Source organism: Podarcis raffonei, chromosome 7, assembly GCF_027172205.1.
Source record: "Podarcis raffonei isolate rPodRaf1 chromosome 7, rPodRaf1.pri, whole genome shotgun sequence".
Classification (NCBI taxonomy): domain Eukaryota; kingdom Metazoa; phylum Chordata; class Lepidosauria; order Squamata; family Lacertidae; genus Podarcis; species Podarcis raffonei.
Window position 1 is genome coordinate 14281355 of NC_070608.1, and position 26583 is coordinate 14307937.

The following is a 26583-nucleotide window of genomic DNA, read 5'->3' on the forward strand; positions in this document are numbered from 1 at the left end:
TAAGTGTTCCTGTTTGCGAACTTTTTTCAGAAGCCGAACGTGCTCCATTTTGAGTGTTACGCTTCCCTTTTGAGTGCCACAGTTCTGTTTTGAGTGTCCGCCTGTTTTCGCTGTTTATTTTGTGTTTTGGTTTTTGCGGCTCTTTGTTTGTTTGTTTTTGTGACTGTGTGGAACGCAGCTCAGCTCCTGATTGATTGTGTGACTGAAGTACATTGTTTTTTGCTTTCGTTTTATGGATCAATGGTCTCGTTAGATAGTGAAATTCATGTTCAATTGCTGTTTTAGGGGCTGTTTTTAGAAGTCTGGAACGGATTAATCCGTTTTGCATTACTTTCTATGGGAAAGTGCCCCTTGGTTTTGGAACAGACTTCGAGAATGGATTAAGTTTGAGAACCAAGGTAGCACTGTACTCCCAAGAGTTTTTGGGAGACCCCTATTCCTCTCTCAGAACTACCATTTCCAGACTTCCCTGAGAGGAGGGATGGGTGGTTAAACACCTGTGGTAGTTGTGGCTCTGTGAGGGAAACAGGGTTTGTTTAACATCTCTGAGCACCCTTAACAAACTAAAGCTCCCAGGATTCTTTGGGTAGTAAGCTATGACTATTTAAAGTGGCATAATGGTGTTTTAAATGTATTGTGTGAATGTGGCCTGAATACATTGCCACAGCTTGGTTCTTTTGGCGTTGACAGATTAAGGTGTAATAAGAATCTTAATTTTTAACATTTCAATTAAGTGATCTGAAGACAACAGCCCGAGGGTTGTTCTGAAATTGGGAATAACTCTATTTTCATGAGTTAATTGAATTTATGATAGAGGTACTGAAAGCTTGTCCTCTTTTTAGATTTAGGACAGGGAATCCCTGTGGTTTTTCAATCAATGAAGAATCACAGGTTCTGCCAAAAAAAAAAAGCGTGTTTAGTTTGGTTAATCTACTATGTATGGCATACTCTGTGCACTGCCCCACAAATGCTAGCAAACTTAAATATTACCAAGTAAAAATGAATTTCTGTGCAACATGGATTTCTTTATTTCCACCCGGTACTTTTCACAGTACCTTAAACTTCCCTACGATCCTGTCCTCATAGTCACTGTGATCTTCATCAGTGGACTTGCCTCGGAAGAGTTCAAACGTTTTCACCCAGTCTTCAAAGTTGTTAAATTCGCTCTCCAAATCTCCATCGTAGATCTTTGGAAGAGATTGACCAACATTTCACAATTGAGAAAACAGTGGGAGCAGTTTCAGAACAAAAATTTAAGTAAAATGAGCGGGAGAAGGAAACTGGGAAAATATGTGAGTTGAGCACCTAGGATTTGTGCTAATTCTCCCAAATTAGCAGTATGGTAAAGGTAAAGGGACTCCTGACCATTAGGTCCAGTCGCGGACAACTCTGGGGTTGCGGCGCTCATCTCGCTTTATTGGCCGAGGGAGCCGGTGTACAGCTTCCAGGTCTTGTGGCCAGCATGACTAAGCCGCTTCTGGTGAACCAGAGCAGCGCCCGGAAACGTCGTTTACCTTCCCGCTGGAGCGGTACCTATTTATCTACTTGCACTTTGACATGCTTTCGAACTGCAAGGTTGGCAGAAGCAGGGACCGAGCAACGGGAGCTCACCCCATCGCGGGGATTTGAACTGCCGACCTTCCGATCGGCAAGTCCTAGGCTCTGTGGTTTAACCAACAGCGCCACCCGCGTCCCGAATAACCTGAATTTCCAAAAATGAATGAACTTTACCTCCAGCGTTGCTAGATTAGGAGGGGCCTCCTTCACTTTCTTCTTGAGCAACTTGTCTTTCTTCTTTCTGTCTGGCTCGTCTTCAATGCTCAGTGCTACGTGGCCAGAGGTCTGTTTCGCTACAGAGATTAAATGGAACAGGTTTTGTTTTGCTTTGTTTACCGTTGCAAATGACTGCATCAAAAGATGAACCTCAAGACTGCCCCCACTTTGGAGCTTCTAGTGCATTTGCAGCTGAAGCACAAGCCTATTCTCTGTTTATTGTAGCAAATAAATAAATAGTAGCAGCAATGCTGTGATGATAGAACTAAGGTTGGAAGAGGATGTCTCTCTTGGGAACTGTAACAACTGAATTCCCCCCCCCTTTAAAAAAAGAACATTATTGTCGGCTGCATGCATGCCTTACATTTAAAAATCACATTTTCCCCACCCCAAGAAGCCTGGGAACCATAGTTTGCCCCTCACAGAGCTACAGTTCCCAGCGTCCTTAACAAAGTACATGTCAGGCTTCAGGAAATCGGCTTCCTCCTCCGTGGCAGTAAACAAAAGATCAAACAAAAGGAACGTCTTACCAGTTAGAATCTTTAATAATTACAGTGAGAGAACAAAGAAATGGCGGTGCTCCCAATTAAGGGTCACACCCCCTTCCATCCCTATTAATCTACGTCATTCCTGTCTTGTCACCTGAGCTTGTACCCTCCGTGCTTTCTGTTCTGACACTTTCTGAGCTCTCTGTGACTTTGGAGAATGCTGTCCAGAGACTGTGAATCTGTTAACCCTCTCTCTTCCAGTGTTTCTTCTCCTAGCTGTTCCCCATCCAGTACTTCCCAGCTTCTGCCTTCTGAACTATGTCCCTCTGCAAACCACTGCTCCAAATCTATACTGTCCTCCTGCTCCTGGGAAGATTCAGGATCTGAATCAGGAGCAGGGAGAGAGAGAGAGAGGCTCCCACCATTCCTCCTCAGCGCAGCCCACCTCAGCATGGTCCCTTACAGTACAGCTCCCAGGATTCTTTGGGGATGATGGTGGATGTGCTTTAAATCAACGGCATGTATTCTATCCCATCTCTTACACAGGTTTCCCAGTTAACTCCCATTCAAACTACTAGTCAGGTCCCCCCATTTTTCTTTAGCTTCAGCAGATCAGGTTCTCACTGGAGCAATGATGATCACATCCTTTATATTCTCCCTATTTGTTTCCCTACTTTGTATTTATTTATTAAAAAAGCTATTTTTATTTAACTAGATTGAATAAGTTGCTTACACAAGATATACATTAAAATCACAGACAGAATCAGGTGTAAAAAAAGAAGAAAGCTTAAAACTTTTCAAAATAAAGCCCAGCAGTTTGAAAATAGAAATTCTAAAATAAAATTGCATATTAAAATACATGTCAAATTTGCAGACTTGCTTAAAAATGAAAAGGTTTTTAGCGAGAACCAAAAACAGTATACCAATGGGGTCTGCCAGTTATCAAAGAACAGAAGAAGAAGAAGAAGAAGAGTTTGGATTTGATATCCCGCCTTTCACTCCCTTTAAGGAGTCTCAAAGCGGCTAACATTCTCCTTTCCCTTCCTCCCCCACAACAAACACTGTGTGAGGTGAGTGAGGCTGAGAGACTTCAGAGAAGTGTGACTAGCCCAAGGTCACCCAGCAGCTGCATGTGGAGGAGCGGAGACGTGAACCCGGTTCCCCAGATTACGAGACTCTTAACCACTACACCACACTGGCTCTACACCACAGGGAGTTCCATATTGTTGGTGGTGTCACTATTAATTATATCAATATGTTTTTTTATCCACTGTGCCTAACTTCAGGCTTAGCAAATTGTTTCCCATTCCTTGGCATCAGCGTCAAGATTTTTATGATGCAACATCAAATTAGTTGGCACTGGCCCTGCATAAGACTAAAGTAGCATTTCAGAGGTCTAGGGTCCACACCAGTGTAAAATGCCTATGTGCCTCAAATGTACTTTCTTATTTATTTATTTTTAAAGAAAATGCAGGTGAGATCCTTTATCCTAATTCCCACCCACCAGGTTCATCAGAAAGGAAGGGGGGAAACTGCAGCCCCCTAGCAGCTGAATGGAAGAATTCTCTTTAAGGTGACGGGAAAAGTTATTTTGGACATGGATACAGCAATCAGAAAAAAAAGGACTCCTTGCCGGCCTATCAAGATGTTTCAATCATGCGGAGATGCAAATTGCCTGCATAATTAGATTTCTGGCAAACTCTGCTACACCAGTGAGTTAATGATTGAAATTCCATTCACCTGCAGTTTTCGGGCCAGCAATAAATTAGGTCAAATCTATGCTGCACTTGTGGAGTTAAGTTTAAAAACAGGCAAACAGGCAAACAAATAATTAAGGGTCAGACACATTTATAAAAGACAGGGTATGCCAAGAGCCAAGATATTAGCTGCCAGATCTCCAACAAAGCCTCCCCTGAAATATTTTGGCTTTATTTGACTCTTGGTGTATCTGTGCTTAGGGCTAAGCTAGATGTCTTAGCGACAGCATGAATTGTTATATAAACAGCAGCCAAGGGGGGCCTCAGCAGAACTGGAACCACAGGAGGTGAACAAGCTAGAATCATAGAGCTGAAAGGGATCCAAGGGTCATCTAGTCCAACCCCCTACAATTCAGGGATGTCAGCAAAAGCATCCATGACAGATGGCCATCCAACCTCTGCTTAAAAACCTCCAAGGAAGGAGACCCACAGTGGGCGGGATGGTATACACATGGTAAAAGGTAAAAGGACGCAGGTGGTGCTGTGGTCTAAACCACTGAGCCTCTTGATCTTGCCAATCAGAAGGTTGGCGGTTCGAATCCCTGTGATGAGGTGTGATCCTGTTGCTCTGTCCCAGCTCCTGCCAACCTAGCAGTTTGAAAGCACACCAGTACAAGTAGATAAATAGGTACCACTGCGACGGGAAGGTAAACGGCATTTCCGTGCACTCTGGTTTCCGTCACAGTGTTCCGTTGCACCAGAAGCGGTTTAGTCGTGCTGGCTGCATGACCTGAAAAGCTGTCTGTGGCAGCGGCGGAGAAAGCCACTCAGGTGCCTGGGGCGGTGCGCCCAGGGGTGGCTCGAGCCACTCATAGGGGCTGGGCACACCACAAGGTCTCTGGAGTCTGCCTGCCTCCTCCCACTCAGCCACTCTACAGCTGGGGGGGAGGCAGCGGGTGGACCATTTGGGCACGAGAGAGACAGGTGGCTCGGGCGCACTGCAGGCCCCACAGTGAGTGCCGCCCGGCATCTTGTCACCCCCCTCAGTGGTGACACCTGGGGCAACCCACCCCCACTGCACCTCCTTCCTCCGCCCCTGGTCTGTGGACAGACACCGGCTCCCTCAGCCTGAATGCGAGATGAGCGCCGCAACCCCATAGTCACCTTTGACTGGACTTAGCCGTCCAGGGTCCTTTACCTTTTTCCTTACACACAAGGTAAAAATGTGCGCAAGACTTCAGGTGTTTGTCTGGGCTGCATTGCACAAAACCCCAGACTGATCTGTAAAGTGCAGATAATGGCTCAGAGATAGATTAGATAGATGATAGATAGATAGATAGATAGATGATAGATAGATAGATAGATAGATAGATAGATAGATAGATAGATAGATGATAGATAGGTAGATAGATAGATATAGATAGATAGATGATAGATAGATATAGATAGATAGATAGATGATAGATGATAGATAGATAGATAGATAGATGATAGATAGATAGATAGATAGATGATAGATAGATGATAGATAGATAGATAGATAGATAGATAGATAGATAGATAGATAGATAGATGATAGATGATAGATAGATGATAGATAGATAGATGATAGATAGATAGATAGATAGAGATAGATCTCTATCTATCTATGGCTCAGATCAGCTGTTGCCACAAGCAAAACTCTGAACTCCGCTCCCACTAAGTGAAGGAAAGGAGGCGATTTTTCATTATTTTTCCCTCACCCATCAGCTGCTAGTGCTGGATGAAAATGTGCTCTGAACAGTTGCCGGATCCTCTGGCACAGTGGGGAGGTGGTACAGAAAACTGCAGGAGTTAGGAGGATATCAGCAAAATTGCCTTTCCCCCTTCCTAGCTGGAGCCTCTACTGGACCGAAAGCTTTTCTGCATACAGAAAGAGCCCTTTTGTTCCCACAAGGGATGCTGAGTATCTGGGCCATTCGCAAACAGGAAGATGAAATCAAACTGTGCAGCTTTCAATATGAACCGAGAAAGAGAAAGAAAAATGCAAATGTAGATACTCACCGTTTCCTGGCTTTCCATCACTGAAATCGAGCACTTTTGCCTTTCAAAATAAAATAAGAGGTTTTTTAAAAACAACAGGTAGACAGAAACTTGCATAAATAGAACAATAAAGAGCAAGCCACTTTAGTTACAGTTCTGCTTTAATATCTCGACTCTTGTTAAAGTAGAAATCAATTTGCTTCCCTCCTTTGTAGAAGAGAAAGACTGCAGCCCTCATTTCCATGTTCCAGATTTTTGTTTTTTAAATCCCCCCTGGAGATTCATAGTTAGTGATACTGAAATACTCTCAATGCAAAAAGTAAAAGAATCCCGTGGCACATCGATGGCTCTTAACAGGTTTAGTGTGGCCCATTTTGTTGGCCACAGACAGTTTCATCCAGCCCATAAAGTGCCGTCCTCAGTGGTCAGATACATTTATGTGTGCCTGTGGGCCCACATGTACATCCATGCATGCTTAGCACACAGGCCAAAGCATCATGAGTTGCAAGACATACATTCTGTGACATTTCTGTGGGGGGAAAATGCATTCAACACCATACTTTTACACGGATGAGTCACAAACTGTACTCCTTGCATGCACAGGGTTCCCAGAGTCCCTACCTTTTGTCCTTTTTGTACAGAGGCATAATACTTTGACCACCAATCAATAACATTTTCAGCCGATTCGTCAGCTATTGTCCTCTTTTTCCTCTTGGTGGAGCGCCGAGTTGATTTCCTTGAGGCCTGGAAAGGAAAAAAAAGTTGGAGTTACAAAGATGCCAGGAGGAGAGAATGGACCTGCAGATCCATTTCAGCCTGAGGATAAATGGTGGCGTTGGAGAGGCAGCTACATGACCATATCTGCATCAAAAGATCAAGCACAGATGTTTCCACGCACAATGCTTTGGGTCCACATGGACTGAACACTTCGGTAATGAAAACTTCGTTGAGGAGGTGCTCACTTTGCAATGTTGTTCTGGGACAACTGGGGTTGGGGGAAGGATTAGGTCCTACTGCCACCTGAAGATCAGAGACCGGCCATCTCTGGTTTACAAAGGGGGCCCAAAGGCGACAGTAAAGGTAAAGGTAAATGGACCCCTGACCATTAGGTCCAGTCGCGGGCGACTCTGGGGTTGCAGCGCTCATCTCACTTTATTGACCGATGGAGCCGGCGTACAGCTTCCACGTCATGTGGCCAGCATGACTAAGCCGCTTCTGGTGAACCAGAGCAGCGTACAGAAACTCTGTTTACCTTCCCGCCAGAGCAGTACCTATTTATCTACTTGCACTGGCATGCTTTTGAACTGCTAGGTTGGCAAGAGCAGGGACCGAGCAATGGGAGCTCTCCCCGTCACAGGGATTCGAACCACTGACCTTCTTTTTTTTTTTTTTAAATAATATTTATTAGCATTTTCAAAAAACAAACAAGAACAAAAAAATAAACAGAACAAAAGAAAAATACAAAAATACATAACAAAATTAAAGAACAAAAGAAAAATAGAAAAAACACATAATGTTCTTAACCTTATTTCTCAGACTTCCTCACACCTCCCCTTCTTGTATTCCAATTTAAGTTGTCAGTTCAGCAAGTCCTTAACTTATTTCTTTACCTTAACTTATACATTTATTCTAACATACCATTTTTTACTTTACTTCCTTTTTTCCATTTCCTCCATTTATTTTTAACAATCTTATTTTCAATTAATTTAAATAAGAAGAAACCAATTTTACCTTATTTAAAACGCACATCAATACTTATACCTCATTAACTATTCTTAGACCTTTTTCCTAAAGTCGACCAAAGTTTCCCTTCCACGATTTACCCAATTTCCTTACCACTAATTTAAAGTAAAAAAAAAGAGAACAAATTATCCTTATGTGCCCTTTGGATTCCCAACCTCTACCCACCCTTTTCCCGGTTCCAATCCCCGACCAATGTCCATCAGTCTTTGTGTTATTTATCTAACCTGGAGACCTCACATCCGAGGCCCTTTTATCTCTCTCAGTTCCTTTCTGCTGGTCTCTTTGATGGTCCTTAATATCAAACCCCAAGTCTCGAAGGGGCTCCGGACCAGCAGAGTCCTTGTTGCTTCCAGTCAGTCTTCCATACTTAAAGGCAAAGCCTATGGGGGGCTCCAACTTTTGTTTCAAATTTCTTACAGATCCAGATGTCCCCAAGGCTCCAGCTTTCACCTTCCGCAGATTTATAATCCTCAGGTCTTCAGATCTCCTCCAAGGGAGATCTCTCCATTTTCCAGGCTCCCGTTCAGACCAGGCTTTCCACATCCAATTTTTATTATCCTTTTTTATCATCATGTCAGGCCTCATATTGTAACTCTCCTTTAGCTCCTGCACGTCTCCTGCTTCTCCTTCATTTTCTTCAAAAACAGCACCTTGCTCCATCATTTCTGCACTTTCAGTTTCATTTATTTGTTCAGTTGAGTAGGCTTCCTGTTTCAAATCTTTATCCAGCTCAGAACTGTTGTTTACTGACCGGTGTAGTAGTGATATCTTTGTAGACATAACATTGTATTCATCTTTCAAATTTCCCAAGAGAGCGAGCACTCTGTCCAGTTCTGCTTGGAGTTTACATACTCCAGTCATTTTTGTAGTGTAGTATCCCTATTACCCCTCTAGGGGGATTTTAGTTCCTTAATGTTCCTTTCAGCTCGAAACCAAAAGTCCAATTATTTTGTATCAGCCCTCATTGTTTTCAACAAAGTTATACCAGATGAACCCACAAAAACAGCAGAAACAATGTTCTCTTTTTCCAGCTGGCAACTAGCTGACTAGCAGCTCTCTTGACAGCTGTCAAAATCTTCCATACAACAGACTTTCTCTTGGGGCGTTCCCGGGTCTCGGGGGGGGGGTGAAATTCCAGTCCCCAAATTCTTTTTATCCTCCAGTATATCCTTATAGTGTCAAAACCGTGAAATCAAGATCTTTTCACTAGAAAACAGGTTCTCTCGACCTTAGTTGCCCAGTCCTTTGCTTTAACTTGTTTACAAAGAGGGGGGGGTGACTTCCTTTTTAGCCCCTACCCGCTCGTTCCAAATTCAAAATTAAATTTTTTTTTTAAAGTCCCAATCTCCGTATTACTCACGGGTTAGTATTTTAAAGTCCAGTCGATCTTGGAAGAAGTTGGCGCTCTCTGTCAATGGCTTGCGGCTTCACTCCGTAGGCGAGGGAGTACTCTCAGCACCACGCCTCACCCTGCCTCCGTTCCGAAGCCTTTAAAAAGGCTCCGTCGCGGATTGGGGGGCGCAAATGGTGCCCGCCGAGTCTCTGTGTTCACAGGCATCCGCGCCTGTGATTTTAAGGGTCCCCGCTTCGCCGCAGCGGCCAGACCCAGACGCTACGGAGCCGATTCCCTCCGGAGCTCGGAGGGAATCCGCCATTAAACAATGGCGCCAACCCGGAAGTCCCCGAACCACTGACCTTCTGATCTGCAAGCCTTAGGCTCTGTGCCACCCGCGTCCCAAAGGTGACAGTAAGCTGTTGTTATTCAGTTCGAAGTATTTAGGTTAAATGCTGTAGGTTTTTTAGAGCTGGAAAAGGGTGGCTTAGACAGTGGTGGATTCTCCCTTGTTACAGGTATCAAGGGGGTGCTCTAATACTAAAGTTTCTGCATGAGCAGGGAGATGAACTAGATTTGATTTGATCTTTCCATTCCACTTTTCCAACAACAAATGATGATCTCAAAGCGGCTCACAATAATCACAAAGACTCTCTTTCCAGAGGGGAGAAGTTGTGAGTGGGAGCCGGTTCCTTGTCGGCGGGGGGAGGGGGCGTGTATTCGGCCCCCTGCGTCAGCTCTCCCCAGCTGCCACGCCAAGCCCTGTCAGCTAGCCAATAGGGCTGGCGTGTGGGTGGGGTTTAGCCACAGTTAAGCGGCCGCGGCAGCGCTGGGCCCCCATTCTTTTCCTGTTTTTCGATGGATCACCATCCCTCCCTCTCTCTAGGTCATTTCTTTGCTTTTGACCTAGCTATGGACTTTGGTCGGTTACCTTGGTTGGCCAGTGGGCCTGGCAGGAATTTTAATCCAACTGGCAAATTGGCACCAGCCTCTTGGTTTTCTGCCTACCTTGTAGCAAATCGCCACAACTTTCTGGTATTGGCGGTTAGGCATTGGAATATGTGTAGTGTGTTGGAGGGCAGGTTGTGGCTATCACCTACCTCTCCTCTTATTTGGGTATTCCGTTAAAGGGATCCGGCGGTCATGGATCCTGTCCAATGCCCTACTGGTGGCTAGGGCCATGGCACGACCCCTGGTGACATCAGGGGAAGCTTCCAGTTGTATTTGCATCAACAAGCTCCTCCCACTGGTTGTTAGCCCTCAAATGACTCCCCGCTGAGCGGGGTGGAGTCATGTATAGATTGCTTGATCCAATGCCTAAGCCAATACCACTCACATGCTGTAACCAATAAAGTTGTGGCCTTATTTAACCCATTAAACTAAAATACTGTGTCCTTGTGTCTTATTTATCTCTACGCGGGTGGCGGGTCCTCGACTCACAAAAGCGTGTTATATATATATATATATATATATATATATATATATATACCCATTACAATCACTATACTATTAAACAGCATTGCATATAAATAAAGCAAGCGACAACAAATTCATCAAAATGATTAATACAAGTCAATAAAGTCATAGTAATGACCTCTGAGAAACAGCTCTACGGTTTTGTGAATTATCTCCTGCTGTAACTGGGCCCCTGTGAGCAGATTTATGATACTAAGACCTCGTGGGAGATGTTGCCTTGTCAAATGAAAATGAAATAGCGTATTTTCTCTTTTGTGGTCCCAATGCCTTTCCCTAGTTACAGGCTCTGGTCACTTCTTAATGCTGACTGAGAAGGAGAGTTGCTGTTGGTACTGCCTTTGAGTCCTAGTCATGATCATTCTGTTAGAATTCCTGCTCCGTGATTTCAGTCATGGGATTGTTGTCTATCACATGACGGTATATGTTTTGACTCCACAAAGTGGGAAGTAACAGAGACAGGATGTTTGTGTTACTGTGTTCCGCGAAGTGGGAACTATTGTCCTTCGTTCTTTTTCTCTTTGCTGTCTGATGCTAGAGAGAGAGGGAGCCATGTTGCAGTGCTCCGTGTGTGTTTATATGTAAATAAAGTAGATTAGCCAAAATGCTGAGCTGCTGAGGTCTGTTATGCATGATGTGCAAACTCTGCAGATCCCTAAGTGTGCTGATGTCTGTTGGCATTGGTCGATGTGATGTTCGGGCAGAAGAAAGCTTTTGAAGCTCCCGAACGATCGAGCAGGAAGAAGAGAACATGGCAGTCAGGCATGTGTCTCTGCCAGGGTCCTACATGAGTGTAGGCTGAGCTCATGACACATTCATTAATATGCAACAGAATATTAACAGAATATTACTTCAATCAATATGGAGGAAAATGTACTATCCCAGAGCTCCAGAATGAAGCCAGCCAGCTACTGCAATGCTACCTACTTTTTGCTTCTCGTCTTTTGCAGGGGTCGAGGTAGGAGGAGGAGGAGCAGGTTTCAGGGAAGGTGCCAGCAGAGGCGATGGAGCCAATGGCTCTGGCTCTGGCATGGCCAACACAGGCTCACCAGGTTCCACGTCAATATAGACATGATCTCCTGAAGACTCTTCAGGCTGAGGCGACTGAAGTTGCGCTGGAGCGGGTGAAGCTGGAAACCAGAAACACTTGTTATTGCGGTGGCTCACCTAGTGGGCTCTCTCAGCAAACTGTGGGCCTTCTCAAAGCTGCATTGTATTGAGAATCAGACGCTGCCACATCTACTAGGGAAAAATGGAGGATCACTCTATCAATGGCTACCAGTTATAATGGGTGTGTTCTATCTCCTTGTCACAGAGGCAGTATGCCTCTGAATGCCCAGGCCCTGCTCGTGGGCTTCCCAGAGGCTTTGGTTAGCCACTGTGAGAAACTGGAGGAGATGGGTGTTTGGCCTGATCCAGCCACGCTCCTCTTCTGCTCTTCTGTCAAGATCTTTCAGCCCTTCCTGACAGGGCTGTTTGATATTTTACTATGTTTTATATATTCTGTAAGCTGCCCAGAGTGGCTGGGGAAACCCAGCCAGATGGGAAGGGTATAAATTAATAATAATAATAAATAATGGAAATCCCAAGGATTAAAACTGGGACTTTATGCCTACATAGCAAGGGTTGTTTTAATGCTTTGTAGGATTCAATAAATGTCAATGCTAATGAGTGTGAATGGTTGCTGAAGAATTATGGGAGATATCAATGAAAGAAATCTCTTGGCTCACACACAGTGATGGGGAGGGGCTCTGCAGTGGCTCTCCATTTGTGGAATGCTCCACAAAATTCCCTTTGTGGAATAATAATAATAATAATAATAATAATAATAATAATAATAATACACCTTTAGGCGCCAGGCGAAAACCTTCCTCTTCATCCAGGCCTTTGGCTGATTAACATTCTAAGGCCCGTTTAAATGTGTTTGTGGGAGTTTTGTTTTGTGCTTGTTCTTACCATGTATTTTGTGTTTCCTTTTTGTATTTTTATTCTGTGAACCGCCTTGAGATCTTCGGATGAAGGGTAGTATACAAATCAAATAAATGAATACATAAAATCAACATCCTATGGTGGACCGCAGCCAATTACTCATTATTGCCAGGCTGTATTGATCGCCTTTGGTCTATAACATGATTTTCCCCCACCCCCCAGCAATAAACTAAGCTATAAAAATCATGCAGATATTTTCTATGTGAGCTTGCTCATATCATATTTAAGACTCATACAAATAGAACCTCTTTTACTCATGTGAATATAAGCCTCTTAGACGCAAACGCTCAGCACTTCTTACCTTTGTCGATTTCCACAATGTCGGGCTCTTTTGCTGGTGAGGCAGGCAGTTCTTTAGGCTTATACAGAAACTGCTTCAGGCAATTGATAGTGTGGGTTCCAACCAAAGTGCTGCGTCCAAAGGCTCTCCAGTCAACTACACATATGCTAAGAGGTGGGTGCAGCAGTTCATTTTCAGGCAGTTCCTAGCAGAGGAGAAAGGAGAAGATCCGATAATAATCAATTCTTTGTCTTCTGATGTGGTGGTTACCAGAATTTACTCACTGGCCCATTGATAATTTTGTTTTAATCTGAGATGTAGCAGCTATCTAATGTAGAGAAATGCAATATAATTCCCTGCAACTTTGGCTTCACTAACTGTTTTGGTTTCCATAGAAATTTGGCCTCTTCAGGATCTTCCAAATTGATGAAACTTTGTCCGTGACTCTAGAAATTTCACCTACCTGTACATGTTTCTTTTTATATACTCTTCACACAGGGCTCCCAATGATCTCTCATCCTCACCTGTTTAGTTTGAGCAAAGCTGTAATCTTAAATGTTTCTATTCTTGTCCCTGTTGCACCCAAGAACCACCATATTTTGCTCTTTGCAAAATCTAATGGGATAACTCTAATTTGATCTATTAATTCACAAGCCCCATTGAACAAAGGGCCCGTCACCACTTGGTAACTCCCAAATGTCTGCAAGCAATTTAGAATAAAAACAAATCCTTATAAAAAATCACCAGCATTTTAGTGCAGGTTGCGCCTAATAAACACATTTTTGGATGCCCTTTTGACGAAAATGCCCATTTTTGCAAGCAATCTGCCCAAGTATAATGTGTTTTGGATGTTGCTTTCACTAATATATGCACAGCTTTTCTGCACACTTCCCCTAATACAAACATTTTTGTGTATATTGTTTGCTTTGAGAACTCTATCGTGAATCTGGGAGATGTGCAAACTTAAAAGGACAGCTGTGTTTTGGTTCTTCTATAGGTTTAAGAAATGTGAATTAGGCAGTTTCTTATTGAAATGTAAACTTACATTTCTCACCCACCCCTAGTGAAATCCACTCTCGACTAGTGGTGCGGCAGGGGGCGGTGCTGCGGTGCTGTGTGTGGCAGTCAGCTCAGCGGGATCCCACCTTCGTCGCCAGTGAAATATACTCGGAGTCGAGAGTGGATTTCCTGCTCTTTATTCAGCTCATAGTGATGAGGAGGAATCAATGTTCCTCCAAAGTATTTGCTTTATATACATTATTTACACAATGGGCTGCATGTGATTGGCTAATTCCAGAATTCTCCTGTAGGCCAATCAAGTTGTGGATTCACTTCCACCTGGAGCTGGATTGGGTGGCTCCTGAAGACCAAGCATACTGCTGCATTGTTCTAGGACCAATCAGACTGCTGCATTCTGAATCCTATTGTTCTAGGACCAATCAACTGCTGCCTTTTGGATCCTATTCAACTCCGTACATAACACCTAGGTTGAATATATGAGACCCCCACAGTTTGTCCTCATAAGAACCCTCTGAGGCAGCTTTAAGTTTACAGATGATAGTTGGTCCAAAGTCACCCTGTGAGCTGCGCTAAAATTGGAGCCACCATCTCCCCAGCCCCACTTCTGAAGAACTATCCCATGGGTTATTCCCAAACTTTACTCTGCTGCTTGTTTTTCAGGGGGGGAAAGAGGAAAGAGGGAGTCTGACCAGCAGCAAGTTATACCTACTTACCACTTCAAACCAGTCTGCCTGGACATTAAAATTTGGGTTGTTTTTGTAGCTCTGGATGACACACGATTTCACCCCTTTGCTGGCGCATTCAATGAGAACTTGTGGGCGATCCACAGAAAGGAGCTGAACCTTCTTCAGTTCACGGAGACCCCAGAAGAGAACCTTTCAACGGGGATAAGAAAAACACTTAGCGTGTGCGCAATTCATTTCTGTACATTATCTGAGTACTTGCAATTGCAGCAGTCCTGCAAGGTAGACCAGGTTATCGTCCTCTGTATTTCAGATGTGGGGATAGAAGGGACGAGGCTCACAATTTGGCCTTATACTGGTCTGATTCAGCCTAAGGCAGCTGTCTCTGTTCTAACTTCGCCTGTTCTGCATTGTTCTCTTCAGCCTTTCACGCTAAACACACAGGAGCAAGACATGTGCTCCCAACATTTCCACATGCAGCAGCCTGAACCCTCCACTCCTGACCTTCACATATTTATTGCAAAAGTCTGGATCAGGCAGGGCAGGGTTTAAGTGCATTCAGCTGCACCACCAAGTTGTCCTAATTTAAGGTTACCAGATTTTTTTCAATGAATCTGGGGACACTTTTCAACTTCAATGGATTTTGTATGGGGACTGATTTGTACATCTGGGAACTGGCCCCGGGAAATGGGGACGTATGGTAACCTTACTTTGATAGTCAGCATGAAGCCTCCCTTCACAGCTTAGTTGCTGGGGCCCGGAAGCTGCATCTTAGAGCCCCTGCACCACCAGCACTTCTGGGCAGCTCCTGAAGCCAGCCATAGCCAACTGCTCTAGGCTGCTGAGACTGCCGCTGCTCTGTTTCCTGGGGGCACTAGGTGAAATCCGGGGACATTCCAGGGATGGACTTATTCGCAAATCTAGGGACTGTCCTCTGGTAACCCTATCCTAATCACAGGGAAATTTCTGATTACATTCATGCCATCCCACAGTGCAAAAAGGTAACGTGGGGTGGAGCGGTCATGCCCAGTGTCAGGAGAGAGCCAGCAGTAAATCACACGAACTAAGTGGAATTAACTCTTTATTGGAAAGCAAAGAAACCAGGATCAGCAAAGGAGTGTCAGGCCTAATGAGCACAGCAGCTCTTCTTCAGTCGGTCTTGTCCCTGTGAAGAAGCTGCAGAAGCTGGAGGTCCCCACCTCCCCACAGCTGCTTAAGTGCTTCAGGGTTCTCCCCAAGCAATCTGAGACGGCACCGGCATGCCTGCCTTTGCTCCTCCCGCTGCGTTCCTCTTCTGGGAGACGGGGGGAAGAGCTTATTGCAACAGGAGGGGGAGACATCTCTGTCTCTTCACCAGCCTGACCCATCTCTGCCTCTTGGTCTCCTTTCTCCCCTGCTTCAGCTTCAGCTTCCGCCTCTGATTCTGGACTTCTCTCTGCCACAGACTCTCCCCGCACACTAAGCCCTGTTATCTCTTCAGCTTCCGACACCTCCATCTCCTCCTCCTAGTCTCCTCCTTCTGACCACTCATTGTCATCCCACCACCAATTGCTGGGCTCTGAGCCTCCTTCCTTTGGAGTTCCCCAGTTGGTTCTTCCCACCATTCTTCTGCATCCAATCAGTCCCAGCAGGTATGGGCTTGGAGTATATGCCTCAGGCCCTCACACTTTTTGCCCTTGAATGTTCAGGCTAAATGCCTGAAATGTGCTCTTCCCTGCCCCTTAGAAGGTAAAGGGACCCCTGACCATTAGGTCCAGTCGTGGCCGACTCTGGGGTTGCAGCGCTCATCCCACTTTATTGGCCGGCGTACAGCTTCCGGGTCATGTGGCCAGCATGACTAAGCCACTTCTGGCGAACCAGAGCAGTGCACAGAAACACTGTTTACCTTCCCGCCAGAGTGGTACCTATTTATCTACTTGCACTTTGACGTGCTTTTGAACTGCTAGGTTGGCAGAAGCAGGGACCAAGCAGTGGGAGCTCACCCCATCGTGGGGTTTCAAACCGTGGGGATTCAAACTTCTGATCAGCAAGCCCTAGGCTCTGTGGTTTAACCCACAGCACCACCCGCGTCCCTTCCCTGCCCCTTAAATGGTGACAAATAGCACCTCGAGTCGATTCTTTAAAAACTGATTTACAAACTGGGGGCGAGGGAAAAGGGAGAAAGAGAATAATGAGTTGTTTTCAAAGATTTATGCCCAGCAAGTTTCCATCTCTTCTGGATAAGAATCTTGCTTGGCAACTGCAAATAATTGGAATCTCTAAGGCTGTGTGTTATGTGTCTAGAAGAAAGTATTTAACCCCTGTTGCCACACAGGGTAATATATAGAGATGAGCCATAGCTCAGTGGGAGAGCACCTGCTTTGCATGCAAAAGGTTCCGGGTGCAAAGTCCTGTGTCTCTAGGTAGGGCTGGGAACATCCCCAGTGTAAAACCTTGGAGAGCTACTGTCAGTTAGTGTCAGCAATACTGGGCTGAATGGACCAATGGTTTGACTTGGTATAATAGAATAGAATAGAATAGAATAGAATAGAATAGAATAGAATAGAATAGAATAGAATAGAATTTATTATTTATACCCCACCCATCTAGCTGGGTTTCCCCAGCCACTCTGGGCGGCTTCCAACTGAGTATTAAAATACAGTGGTCCATTAAACATTAAAAGCTTCCCTAAAGAGGGCTGCCTTAAGATGTCTTCTAAAAGTCTGGTAGTTGTTGTTCTCTTTGACATCTGGTGGGAGGGCGTTCCACAGCATGGGTGCCACTACCGAGAAGGCCCTCTGCCTGATTCCCTGTAACAGTGAGGAAACCGCCAGAAGGCCCTCGGCGCTGGACCTCAGTGTCCAGGCAGAACGATGGGGGTGGAGACGCTCCTGCAGGTATACTGGACCGAGGCCGTTTAGGGCTTTAAAGGTCAGCACCAACACTTTGAATTGTGGTCGGAAACGTACTGGGAGCCAGTGTAGGTCTTTCAAGACCGGTGTTATGTGGTCTCGGCGGCCGCTCCCAGTCACCAGTCTAGCCGCCGCATTCTGGATTAGCTGTAGTTTCCGAGTCACCTTCAAAGGTAGCCCCACGTAGGGCGCATTGCAGTAGTTCAAGCGGGAGATAACTAGAGCATCACCACTCTGGCGAGACAGTCGGCGGGCAGATAGGGTCTCATCCTGCGTACCAGATGGAGCTGGTAGACAGCCGCCCTGGACACAGAATTGACCTGAGCCTCCATGGACAGCTGTGAGTCCAGAATGACTCCCAGGCTGCGCACCTGGTCCTTCAGGGGCACAGTTACCCCATTCAGGACCAGGGAGTCCTCCACACCTCCCCGCCTCCTCTCCCCCCAAAACAGTACTTCTGTCTTGTCAGGATTCAACCTCAATCTGTTAGCCACCATCCATCCTCCAACCATCCTCCAATAATGTCTGGGAGTGACCCAAGTTGGCCTTGATTTGGAAAGACTTGGGTTCAAAGCTTTATTTAGCCATGAAGCTCATTTGCAGGATTGGGTATGGGGGTTAGGGTAAGCCACTATCTACTCTCAACCGTGCCTAATTCTTGGGAGTATTTTGAGGACCAACTGCAGGTATATCCATGTTCTAGCAACCTGAAGGATGAAGTGTGATTTACAAACAAGATACACAGTGAATATCAATGGGGTGTCTTAAGCTCCTTTACCAAAAGTGGGTACAGCAGATGCACATCATTTTAGCAGTCAAAATAAAAAATTAAAAAAATAGTCCAGTTGCACCTTAGAGACCAACTAAGTTTGTTCTAGGTATAAGCTTTCGTGTGCAAGCACACTTCTTCAGATACACTGAAAAAGAAGTCACCAGCCCCTTATATACAGTGGGAGGGTGGGGTGGGGTTTTTCTCAGAATGGTAGTAGGAGATGGGTGATTGGCTCAATGGGTATGATAAACCTGTGGACGACTGTTAACAACTGCAATTAGTCCAACAGGAAAAAGCAAGGGATAGTATGCAGGTGATGAAAAATTGCTTTATCATGTGTAATGAGACAAGAATCCAATATTTCTATTCAGACCAGGTCTCTCCAAAATGATCTAGAATCATTTTAGCAGTGAGCCTGCTGCAATGGCAGACTCACCATGCTGCATTTTGAGTGACTTTCTCTCCTTGGTAGAGCTTAAAGGGAAACGTTTCGAGTTTGCAGGGTAGTAATTGGTAAACTCTTACATCACTCAAGAAGCCATATGTTGCACCCTCCTTGAAGCAAGGCTGTGCAGAGTGCTGATTGGTGGCCTTTGTGACATTTGCAAAGCCGCATTTCTGCCCCTTACTCCCTTCTTGGAACAGTTTTTAAACCCGCCCCCCGCCAGCATTTAAGCAGTGGAACGTGCAGGCGAATGCTTGAAAACAAAGTAGAAAGTTCGACTGACGCATCGGAGCAGAGATGACAGTCATAGATCAGGAAGCTATAGAAATGTGAAGGTATAGCCTAAGGCTGATAAGAAATGAGACCCCGACACATCATTTTGTGTTAACTCACCTCTACTCTGTATTTACTCAAGACAGGTCTGATGTTGGCTGGGACTGGGTAGATCATACTGGCATCTGCAGGATCCACAGGTGGGAGGTTTTCAGGGCCGGAATCGGAGATCTGCAAAATGAAGCCATCTCAATGTTTACTATTTAGATATGCTGCTTTTAAGGAAAAGTAAGACCCTACAAAGATTCCCCATCAATTTTCACTGCAAGCCAAAAAAAGAGAGGTTAAGGTCAATGACCCCTGGATGTTTAAGTCCAGTCAAAGGCGACTATGGGGTTGCAGTGATCATCTTGCTTTCAGGCCGAGGGAGCTGGCATTTGTCCACAGACAGCTTTCCAGGTCATGTGGCCAGCATGACTTAACCACTACTGGCACACGGAGGACCGTGATGGGCGCACGGAAACACCATTTACCCTCCTGCCACAGCAGTACCTATTTATCTACTTGCACTGGCATGCTTTTGAACTGCTAGGTTGGCAGAAGCTGGGACAGAGCAATGGGAGCTCACCCCGTCGCGGGGATTCGAACCGCCAACCTTCCAAACAGCAAGCCCAAGAGGCTTAGTGGTTTAGACCACAGTGCCACCCCATTGCACAAGTAGGCCAGATGGTTTATGAGAATCTGTGGCCATTTTTCCAGTTATACTAATTGGAGCAGGTGTTGGATGCTCCTAGAATATGCAGTCGAGAAGATGTGCCAGCTAAAAGATTATTACTAGTATTATGTCTGAAACCCTGGAGAGCGGTTGTCGTTCAGTGGAGACAATACTGAGCCTCATGAAACAACGTTCTGAGTTGGTAGAGGACAGCTTCCTATGTTCCTAATTCTCAGCTACATACATTGTTTGACATAGTCATATTCTTCACAGCAGTCACAACAACGTTGCTGAAATTCACACCTTCGGTTCTTAAGGCTAATTTGGAATTGTTTGCTGTGTCTGGCTTATTCCAAACATCTCCTCCCATCTGCTGAACAGTAAAGATTCCTGGATCTTTTGGGCTTTCCACTCTGTTTGCATTTACAGTAGCTAAAATTAGAAACACGCTTTGGAAGTGCGACAAAACGGAAAGGCTTTAGAGAGCCGTTTTGCTGTACACAAAGCCATTCATTGCATATAAGATGATCCCTGGAAAGCTCTTCTGTGTTATTGAATTACCCAAATCAAGTGGTTGGAGCCAATAACTGAGAAAGGGAAATTAATTCATTGGCTGACACAATGGTTTCAAAGTAGTTTGCACTGCTCAGCCCACCAGCACCAAATCCAAATTTCTCTACCAAATTTTGGATGTAACCACCTAAGAGCCAGCTAATTCTGATTTGACCCCATCCTCCTCGATACTGAGTCCTTTGATAGCAACACTGAGACTAAGGAGAAGGAAGCCGACAGCCAGTACCAACTCCCTGGACAAGAAGAAGAAGAAGAAGAGTTTGGATTTGATATCCCGCCTTTCACTCCCCTTCAGGAGTCTCAAAGCAGCTAACAATCTCCTTTCCCTTCCTCCCCCACAACAAACACTCTGTGAGGTGAGTGGGGCTGAGAGACTTCAAAGAAGTGTGACTGGCCCAAGGTCACCCAGCAGCTGCATGTGGAGGAGCGGAGACGTGAACCCGGTTCCCCAGATTACGTGACTACCGCTCTTAACCACTACACCACACTGACAAAATGTAAGTAAGATGGCAGGCAGCTGGGGACTGCATAAAAGAACATGAAGGATGATGAGGAAGGCCCCGTTCACTCTAATGGACCAGCCCCAACTGCGTACTTATTGTTAGCATCCATCTGTCTTGAGACACAATGGAGTGTGCCTCAGGGGGTGAAGCCAAACCACTGGGTTATCAGCACTGAATGAGGCCCTGAGTTGTTGTTTTTGTTTCTTATTTATACCCCGCCCATCTGGCTGGGTTTGCCCAGCCACTCTGGGCAGCTTCCAACAAAATATTAAAAATACAATAAAACATCAAACATTAAAAACTTCCCTAAACAGGGCTGCCTTCACATGTCTTCTAAAAGTCAGATAGTTGTTTATTTCCTTGATATCTGATAGGAGGGTGTTCCACAGGGTGGGTGCCACTACTGAGAAGTGCCTGGTTTCCTGTAACCTCACTTCATGCAGGGAGGGAACTGCCAGAAGGCCCCCAGAAGTAGACCTCAGTGTCCAGGCTGAACGATGGGGGTGGAGACGCTCCTTCAGGTATACTGGGCCGAGGCCATTTATGGCACCAGGTTGGCTGCAGAGTTGCTGAAAGGGGGTGTATAAGACGCCATCCAACCGCTTTAGGGACCCCACTCTGGATTGGTGCAGGGTTTACTCCTTAGCCTTTTCTTCTCCTGAAGATACCCTGCAAGGCAACAGAGTTCTCCTTCTCCTCGATGGGCTACCTTCCCAGGTTGACAGCTTCATCTGCTCCTCACTACTCTCGAGAGCAGAAACCACTTTCTTGACCGTTGGACCCACAATTGGTCTTGTCTGCTCAATCTGCCAGAACTTGTCTTCTCATGCAGGCGAAGTCGCTATCTCACTGAGAGTTTGAGACCCATCGGCTACCCTCACTCTGTTTAGCCAGCCAGTCAAAGCTGTTCCCGGAGTCTGGCTGCTACCACATGCTGACAGCTTCTAGGAGCCACAGGTGAGAGCTGAGTGCAGGAGTGAGGACCAAAGGTGGACAAACTACCCCAGAAAGAGCACAACATGTCCCCCACCAGAGGTCCTACCCCTCCCCTAACACTCTATACATGCATACTGGTCCACTGTGATTGTCTCACATTAAATTTTAGTTTTCTGAGGGAGCAGCCTGATTCAGACAGTTTTTACCAATACAGGTCCATTATGAGGCGATAGAGTTTTTCACAAGGTAGCTACAGGATAATCACATCCATCCATTGGCAGAGTCATAATATAATTACTGCCGCTCACAAATGAAAGGTTATTCAAAGTTCTTCCCAGCGATGAAGCTAAATTATTTCTCTTGGAAAGGTCAAGGCACGGAGGAGCAATCTTAGGGGACATATAAAGTTTGCAGCTTTTGTTTCTATCAAATGAGTGCCACCTGTTTTTTATGGACTCAGATTAACCAAAGGGGAGTGTTTATGCTGAAGAAGAGAAGTTGCATTTAATACCTTGCTGAAGCACAGAAAAGCCTTGTCTAAATATACTGGTGAGCTGCGGAAATATGGAAAGCAGTGAGAGTTATAAGATGATTTACTGTCCTCTATATATAGAACAGTCGGCACTGAGCAGAATTCTAAAGCAGTTGTAGGTAAAACAGAGGAAAAGGCCTCCCTGACTTTTGCAAACTGATAAAGCTGATACTAATAAATCTCCAGGGACAGGGAAATCAGTCTGTCTCCAGTCCCTGACACTTTAATATGCATTAATCCATAAATCTGTTCAATCCCATTTTCACATTAATCTTCATTTGTGCAAAAAATGCTTTTAAATGCATATTTAAATGCATCTACATACTGTCACCCTGCAAATATGCATCTTTAAATGTAATTTGATACTTTTTTTTTAAGTTGAGAACTACATCAGAACTAGGGTTGGAAAAGAATTTATTCAGTCTGCATTTTAAAGTGAAATGACCTAACTTGCTGGTCCCAGATTTATATATGGATTGGAAGGATGCTGCCAATCAGATTATGCACGTCTTCAAATTTTGCAATACTTCTAAAATTGTGTCTACAAATGCATCAAAAACATTAAAAATCATATATTTTAGAAGAATGCATGGATAATACATGTTTTAGGTGAAAGTGTGTACAATTAAAGTGTGATTAAAACAAAATAATCACAAAAATATGAGACACCATATTTTCTTCTGCTGAGGTAGCAAAATGTCTTGGGCCAGCCCAGCATTTATGACCAATAGTCAGGGAAGATGGGAATTGTAGTTCCCAGTCTCTGGATTGCAACACATTATCTAGCCTGGTTTTATGAAAACAGAAGATCTCGTGGTTGGGAAGGATTCCAGTTCCTGAAGGAGTCCTCCCCACCAGTCAGTTTTCTCATGAGCAAGCAATCCTCTCTATTACTTCAGGTGGTAGCTGGGTTTTTGCGCTTATTTGCCTGGTTCGCACAATTTGCTAACCCTTGGTCATCATTCAGATTAACCATAGTTAAGAAACCATAGGTAAAGCTAAAGCATCTTAAACCCTGGCCTATTACGCAACAGAATAGTTAAAAGCGCCAGTGAGCACAAGTGAGCCTTGAGAGTGGCTTGAATATTTTGCTGTTCTTCACTTACAACTCTGTAGCTTTTGGGTGGCTCCTTAGTTCACACGCAATGCTAAGCTTTGGTTCAGAGTCACTAAATAGGATAAACCAACCACAAACCTTGGTTCACGTGCAAATTTTAACCACAGTTAGTAAATCATAGTTAGGCTGCTGAGCTGGGTTCACACTCAACACTAAACCATGGTTTATTGAACCATGGCTGACAAACCGTGGTTTAGCATTGTGTGTGAACCATGCATACATACACAAAGCAGCAGCAGTAGAATACTTTGAAAGGGCGAGGAGACCCAGGAAGGGATAGCTTTCATCTCCTTGTCCCAGCAAAAAGAAAAATCACATACACACACACAAACAACAGCAACCCTGTGTTGCAAATGCACCATACTGTGTATCATCCTGCCCTGGTTGTTTTCAGACATTCACCAATAAAAAAACATGGATAAGAATATTCGTTGAAGCTCACCTGCAGCAATTCAAATGCAGCAAGGAGATCCCCTCCAGAAATATTTCCAAAGTACACCGGGTGGTAACTCAGTTTAGGCGGCTCATATTTCTGACCAGCCAATGTTGTCACAGGAGCAGCAACGGTAGAACCAATATATTCTGATTTACCCTAGACGTTTTTAAAAAAGAGAGACTTAGCAGAACGTCATTTATCTTCACATTGTGCCGTTCATACAAAACCACCCCTACAACCAGAGTTTGGGATATGCAGAAGATCACGTCCACACCATGTATGCAAAGCACATTCAATGCGCATGGTGTCACCCAAAGAATCATGGAAACTATAGTTTACCCCTCACAGTTTCCATCACCTTTCACGAACTACAGCTCCCAGGATTCATTGGGATATAGCCATGTTCTGTAAAAATGCTTTAAATGCTTGGTGTGTCTTTAGGCCCTTCACGGCCTAGGATCCTCGTACCTATGGGACCGCCTCTCCCGCTATGCCCCATGGAGGACCTTAAGGTCCATAAATAGCAATACCCCAGAGGTCCCGGGCCCTAAGGAAGTCAGATTAGCCTCAACCAGAGCCAGGGCCTTTTCAGCACTGGCTCCGGCCTGGTGGAACGCTCTGTCTCATGAGACCAGGGCCCTGCAGGATCTGATTTCTTTCCGCAGGGCCTGTAAAACAGAGTTGTTCCACCTGGCCTTTGGCTTGGAGCCAATTTGATTCCCTCCCCCTCTTTCTTTTCCTTTCTCCTCCTGTGATGAGGCTGCATTTTAATATTTTAATGTTGTATTTTAATCTTGTTTTTAAGTTGTATCCATTCAACTTGTTTTTATTATTGCTTGTTAGCTGCCCTGAGCCCGGCCTTGGCTGGGGAGGGCGGGGTATAAATAAAAATTATTATTATTATTATTATTATTATTAGTGACCCAGCAGCCAGCAGATATCATGCTACAAGCTGTGCTCTGTTTTGTGATGCTGGGCCTCAGCCTTGAAGAGCTGACCACGAAGAAAGTAGGAATGGGGACCTTAAAAAAACAACAACACTTGTCATGGGGTACCATACCCTGGGGGAAATCCACAAGGGCCCATATACCAGAGCCGAAAGATGATGAGGGCACTCCTTTTTGCTCTGACATGTTCTTCCACTCCCCTTTCAGAAGACTGCCATGGCAACGACAGGTCACTCTGTCACTCAGAATTGTCAACTGAGGGTTGCAGAAGGCTCCTCACCTCTGCTCTAGAGCAGGCTTCCTCAACCTCAGCCCTCCAGATGTTTTTGGCCTACAACTCCCATGATCCCTAGCTAGCAGAACCAGTGGTCAGGGATGATAGTCTCAAAACATCTGGAAGACCGAGGTTGAGGAAGCCTGCTAGACTTGAGTGGTCTAACACATGGCCTAGGGGCAGCATGCAGTGCCTTTTTAGGTGGCCCTGGACAACATTTGATACCTTCCTCGCCCTCTGCAGCCCTCCCAGATTTGCTCCTGTTACCCCAGAAAAGGAGACCAGCGTTTCTGAAATCAAAAGTTGGCAACCTTTGTAATGGAAGAGGACACTGTTTCTTTTCTTAGCCCTTTCTACATGTTGGACGGAAGTGGGATAAATTACGTAACACAAACACAGAGCTATGCATAATTTCCGTTGGGAGGAAGGGCAAGATGTAAATGGAATAAATGATAAATTATAATTTGTCCAGGCATCCAATGCATCACTGCACTCTATTAAAAAAGGACAGTTCATTCAAACCTTTGAACGATCAGCGTCATTTGCTATGTAAGCAAATGTAATACAGGGGCTCAGGGCTGGATTTAACTAAATACTTGCTGTCAGAGGCTCAGGAGCAGAAGAGCAGGGGAGAGAGCGAATAGAGAGCGGAGGAGAGGAATCAGAGGGGAGCGTAGGGGAATATGACAGTGGACCGAGAGATTCCATGAGCTTCTCCAGCGAATCAGAAGATTCCCAGGAGGGGGCGCCTATGGTAAGGGCGAGTCGAATCCCAGGAGGGACGATCCATAAACAAGGAACCAGAGGGGAGTCCCAAAGGAGTAGCGGAGGAGTAGGGCCAGTTCCCCCGTCAGAGCACAGTGGGGGGGAAGAGTCACGTGAGTCAGGACCAGCTTCTCCTCCATCGGGGAGTGGGGAGACGGAGGGAAGGCCAGGTCCAGCTAGCCTCCCCGAAAGGGGGAGCAGTGACACAAGTGTAACGGTCAGAAGGAAAGTGGGAGGCTGCGCGTGCGCACCAAGTTCAAATGTGGAGGAGCGCGGGACAGCAGAAAACCCCCATTGGGAGCCAGGTCCTAAAGCCCGAAAGAGAGGGGGGGAGGAGTCGGGAGAATCAGCGTCAGAAGAATCTTGGAGGGCTGAGACTCCGACTAGCAGAAGGACCCAGAGAAAGAAGGAACAGAGGAAGAGGTGGAGTAAGGCTAGAATCTTAAGCTGGTGTCAGGGGGGAGGAGATTCAGATGGGACTTCTACGGTCTGATGGATAGATGTAGCGTTGCGCGCTGCGCGTCTGGAAATGAGACTGAACTTCAATAAAGACTTTTTAACTTGAGCAAGAAGCAGCGTTGGTCTTGTGTGAGCTGGGACCTTGGGCAGCGCTGACACTTGCGCTTGTGGGAGCCAGCTCAATGGATCCCACTGGTGCAACAAGGATTGCCCCTCTTCTCTGCCCCCAACTCCCCAATCAGCTTTGGGGGTGGGTAATCATGAGACCACCACCTCCTAACACCATGTGGAGAGATGAGAAGGGAGATCATTCCACCAGGCAAGCAGAAATTGGGTCCACTTCCTGGTGGGGCCAGGTTGCGGTCTGGCCACCTAGCCACTCCCCTCAGCGTCACGCTGGGGGAGACCCTGGCCATTTCAGGTTGCCAGGCGGCCAATCAGGTC

General features: G+C 45.5%; 1 protein-coding gene across 2 annotated transcripts in view; it reads right to left on the reverse strand.

Moving 5' to 3' along the window:
- FER1L6 (fer-1 like family member 6) overlaps positions 1–26583 on the reverse strand; it is a 117223-nt gene that overhangs the window by 25393 nt on the left and 65247 nt on the right. For both annotated transcript variants that reach the window (XM_053395324.1, XM_053395325.1), the window contains exons 22-30: positions 23701–23850; positions 19003–19113; positions 14532–14693; positions 12820–13003; positions 11457–11659; positions 6602–6724; positions 6002–6041; positions 1732–1850; positions 1056–1187 (exon numbers count right to left, since the gene is read on the reverse strand). In XM_053395324.1, the coding sequence (XP_053251299.1) occupies positions 1056–1187; positions 1732–1850; positions 6002–6041; positions 6602–6724; positions 11457–11659; positions 12820–13003; positions 14532–14693; positions 19003–19113; positions 23701–23850 (1224 nt within the window). The remainder of the gene's footprint in view (positions 1–1055; positions 1188–1731; positions 1851–6001; positions 6042–6601; positions 6725–11456; positions 11660–12819; positions 13004–14531; positions 14694–19002; positions 19114–23700; positions 23851–26583) is intronic.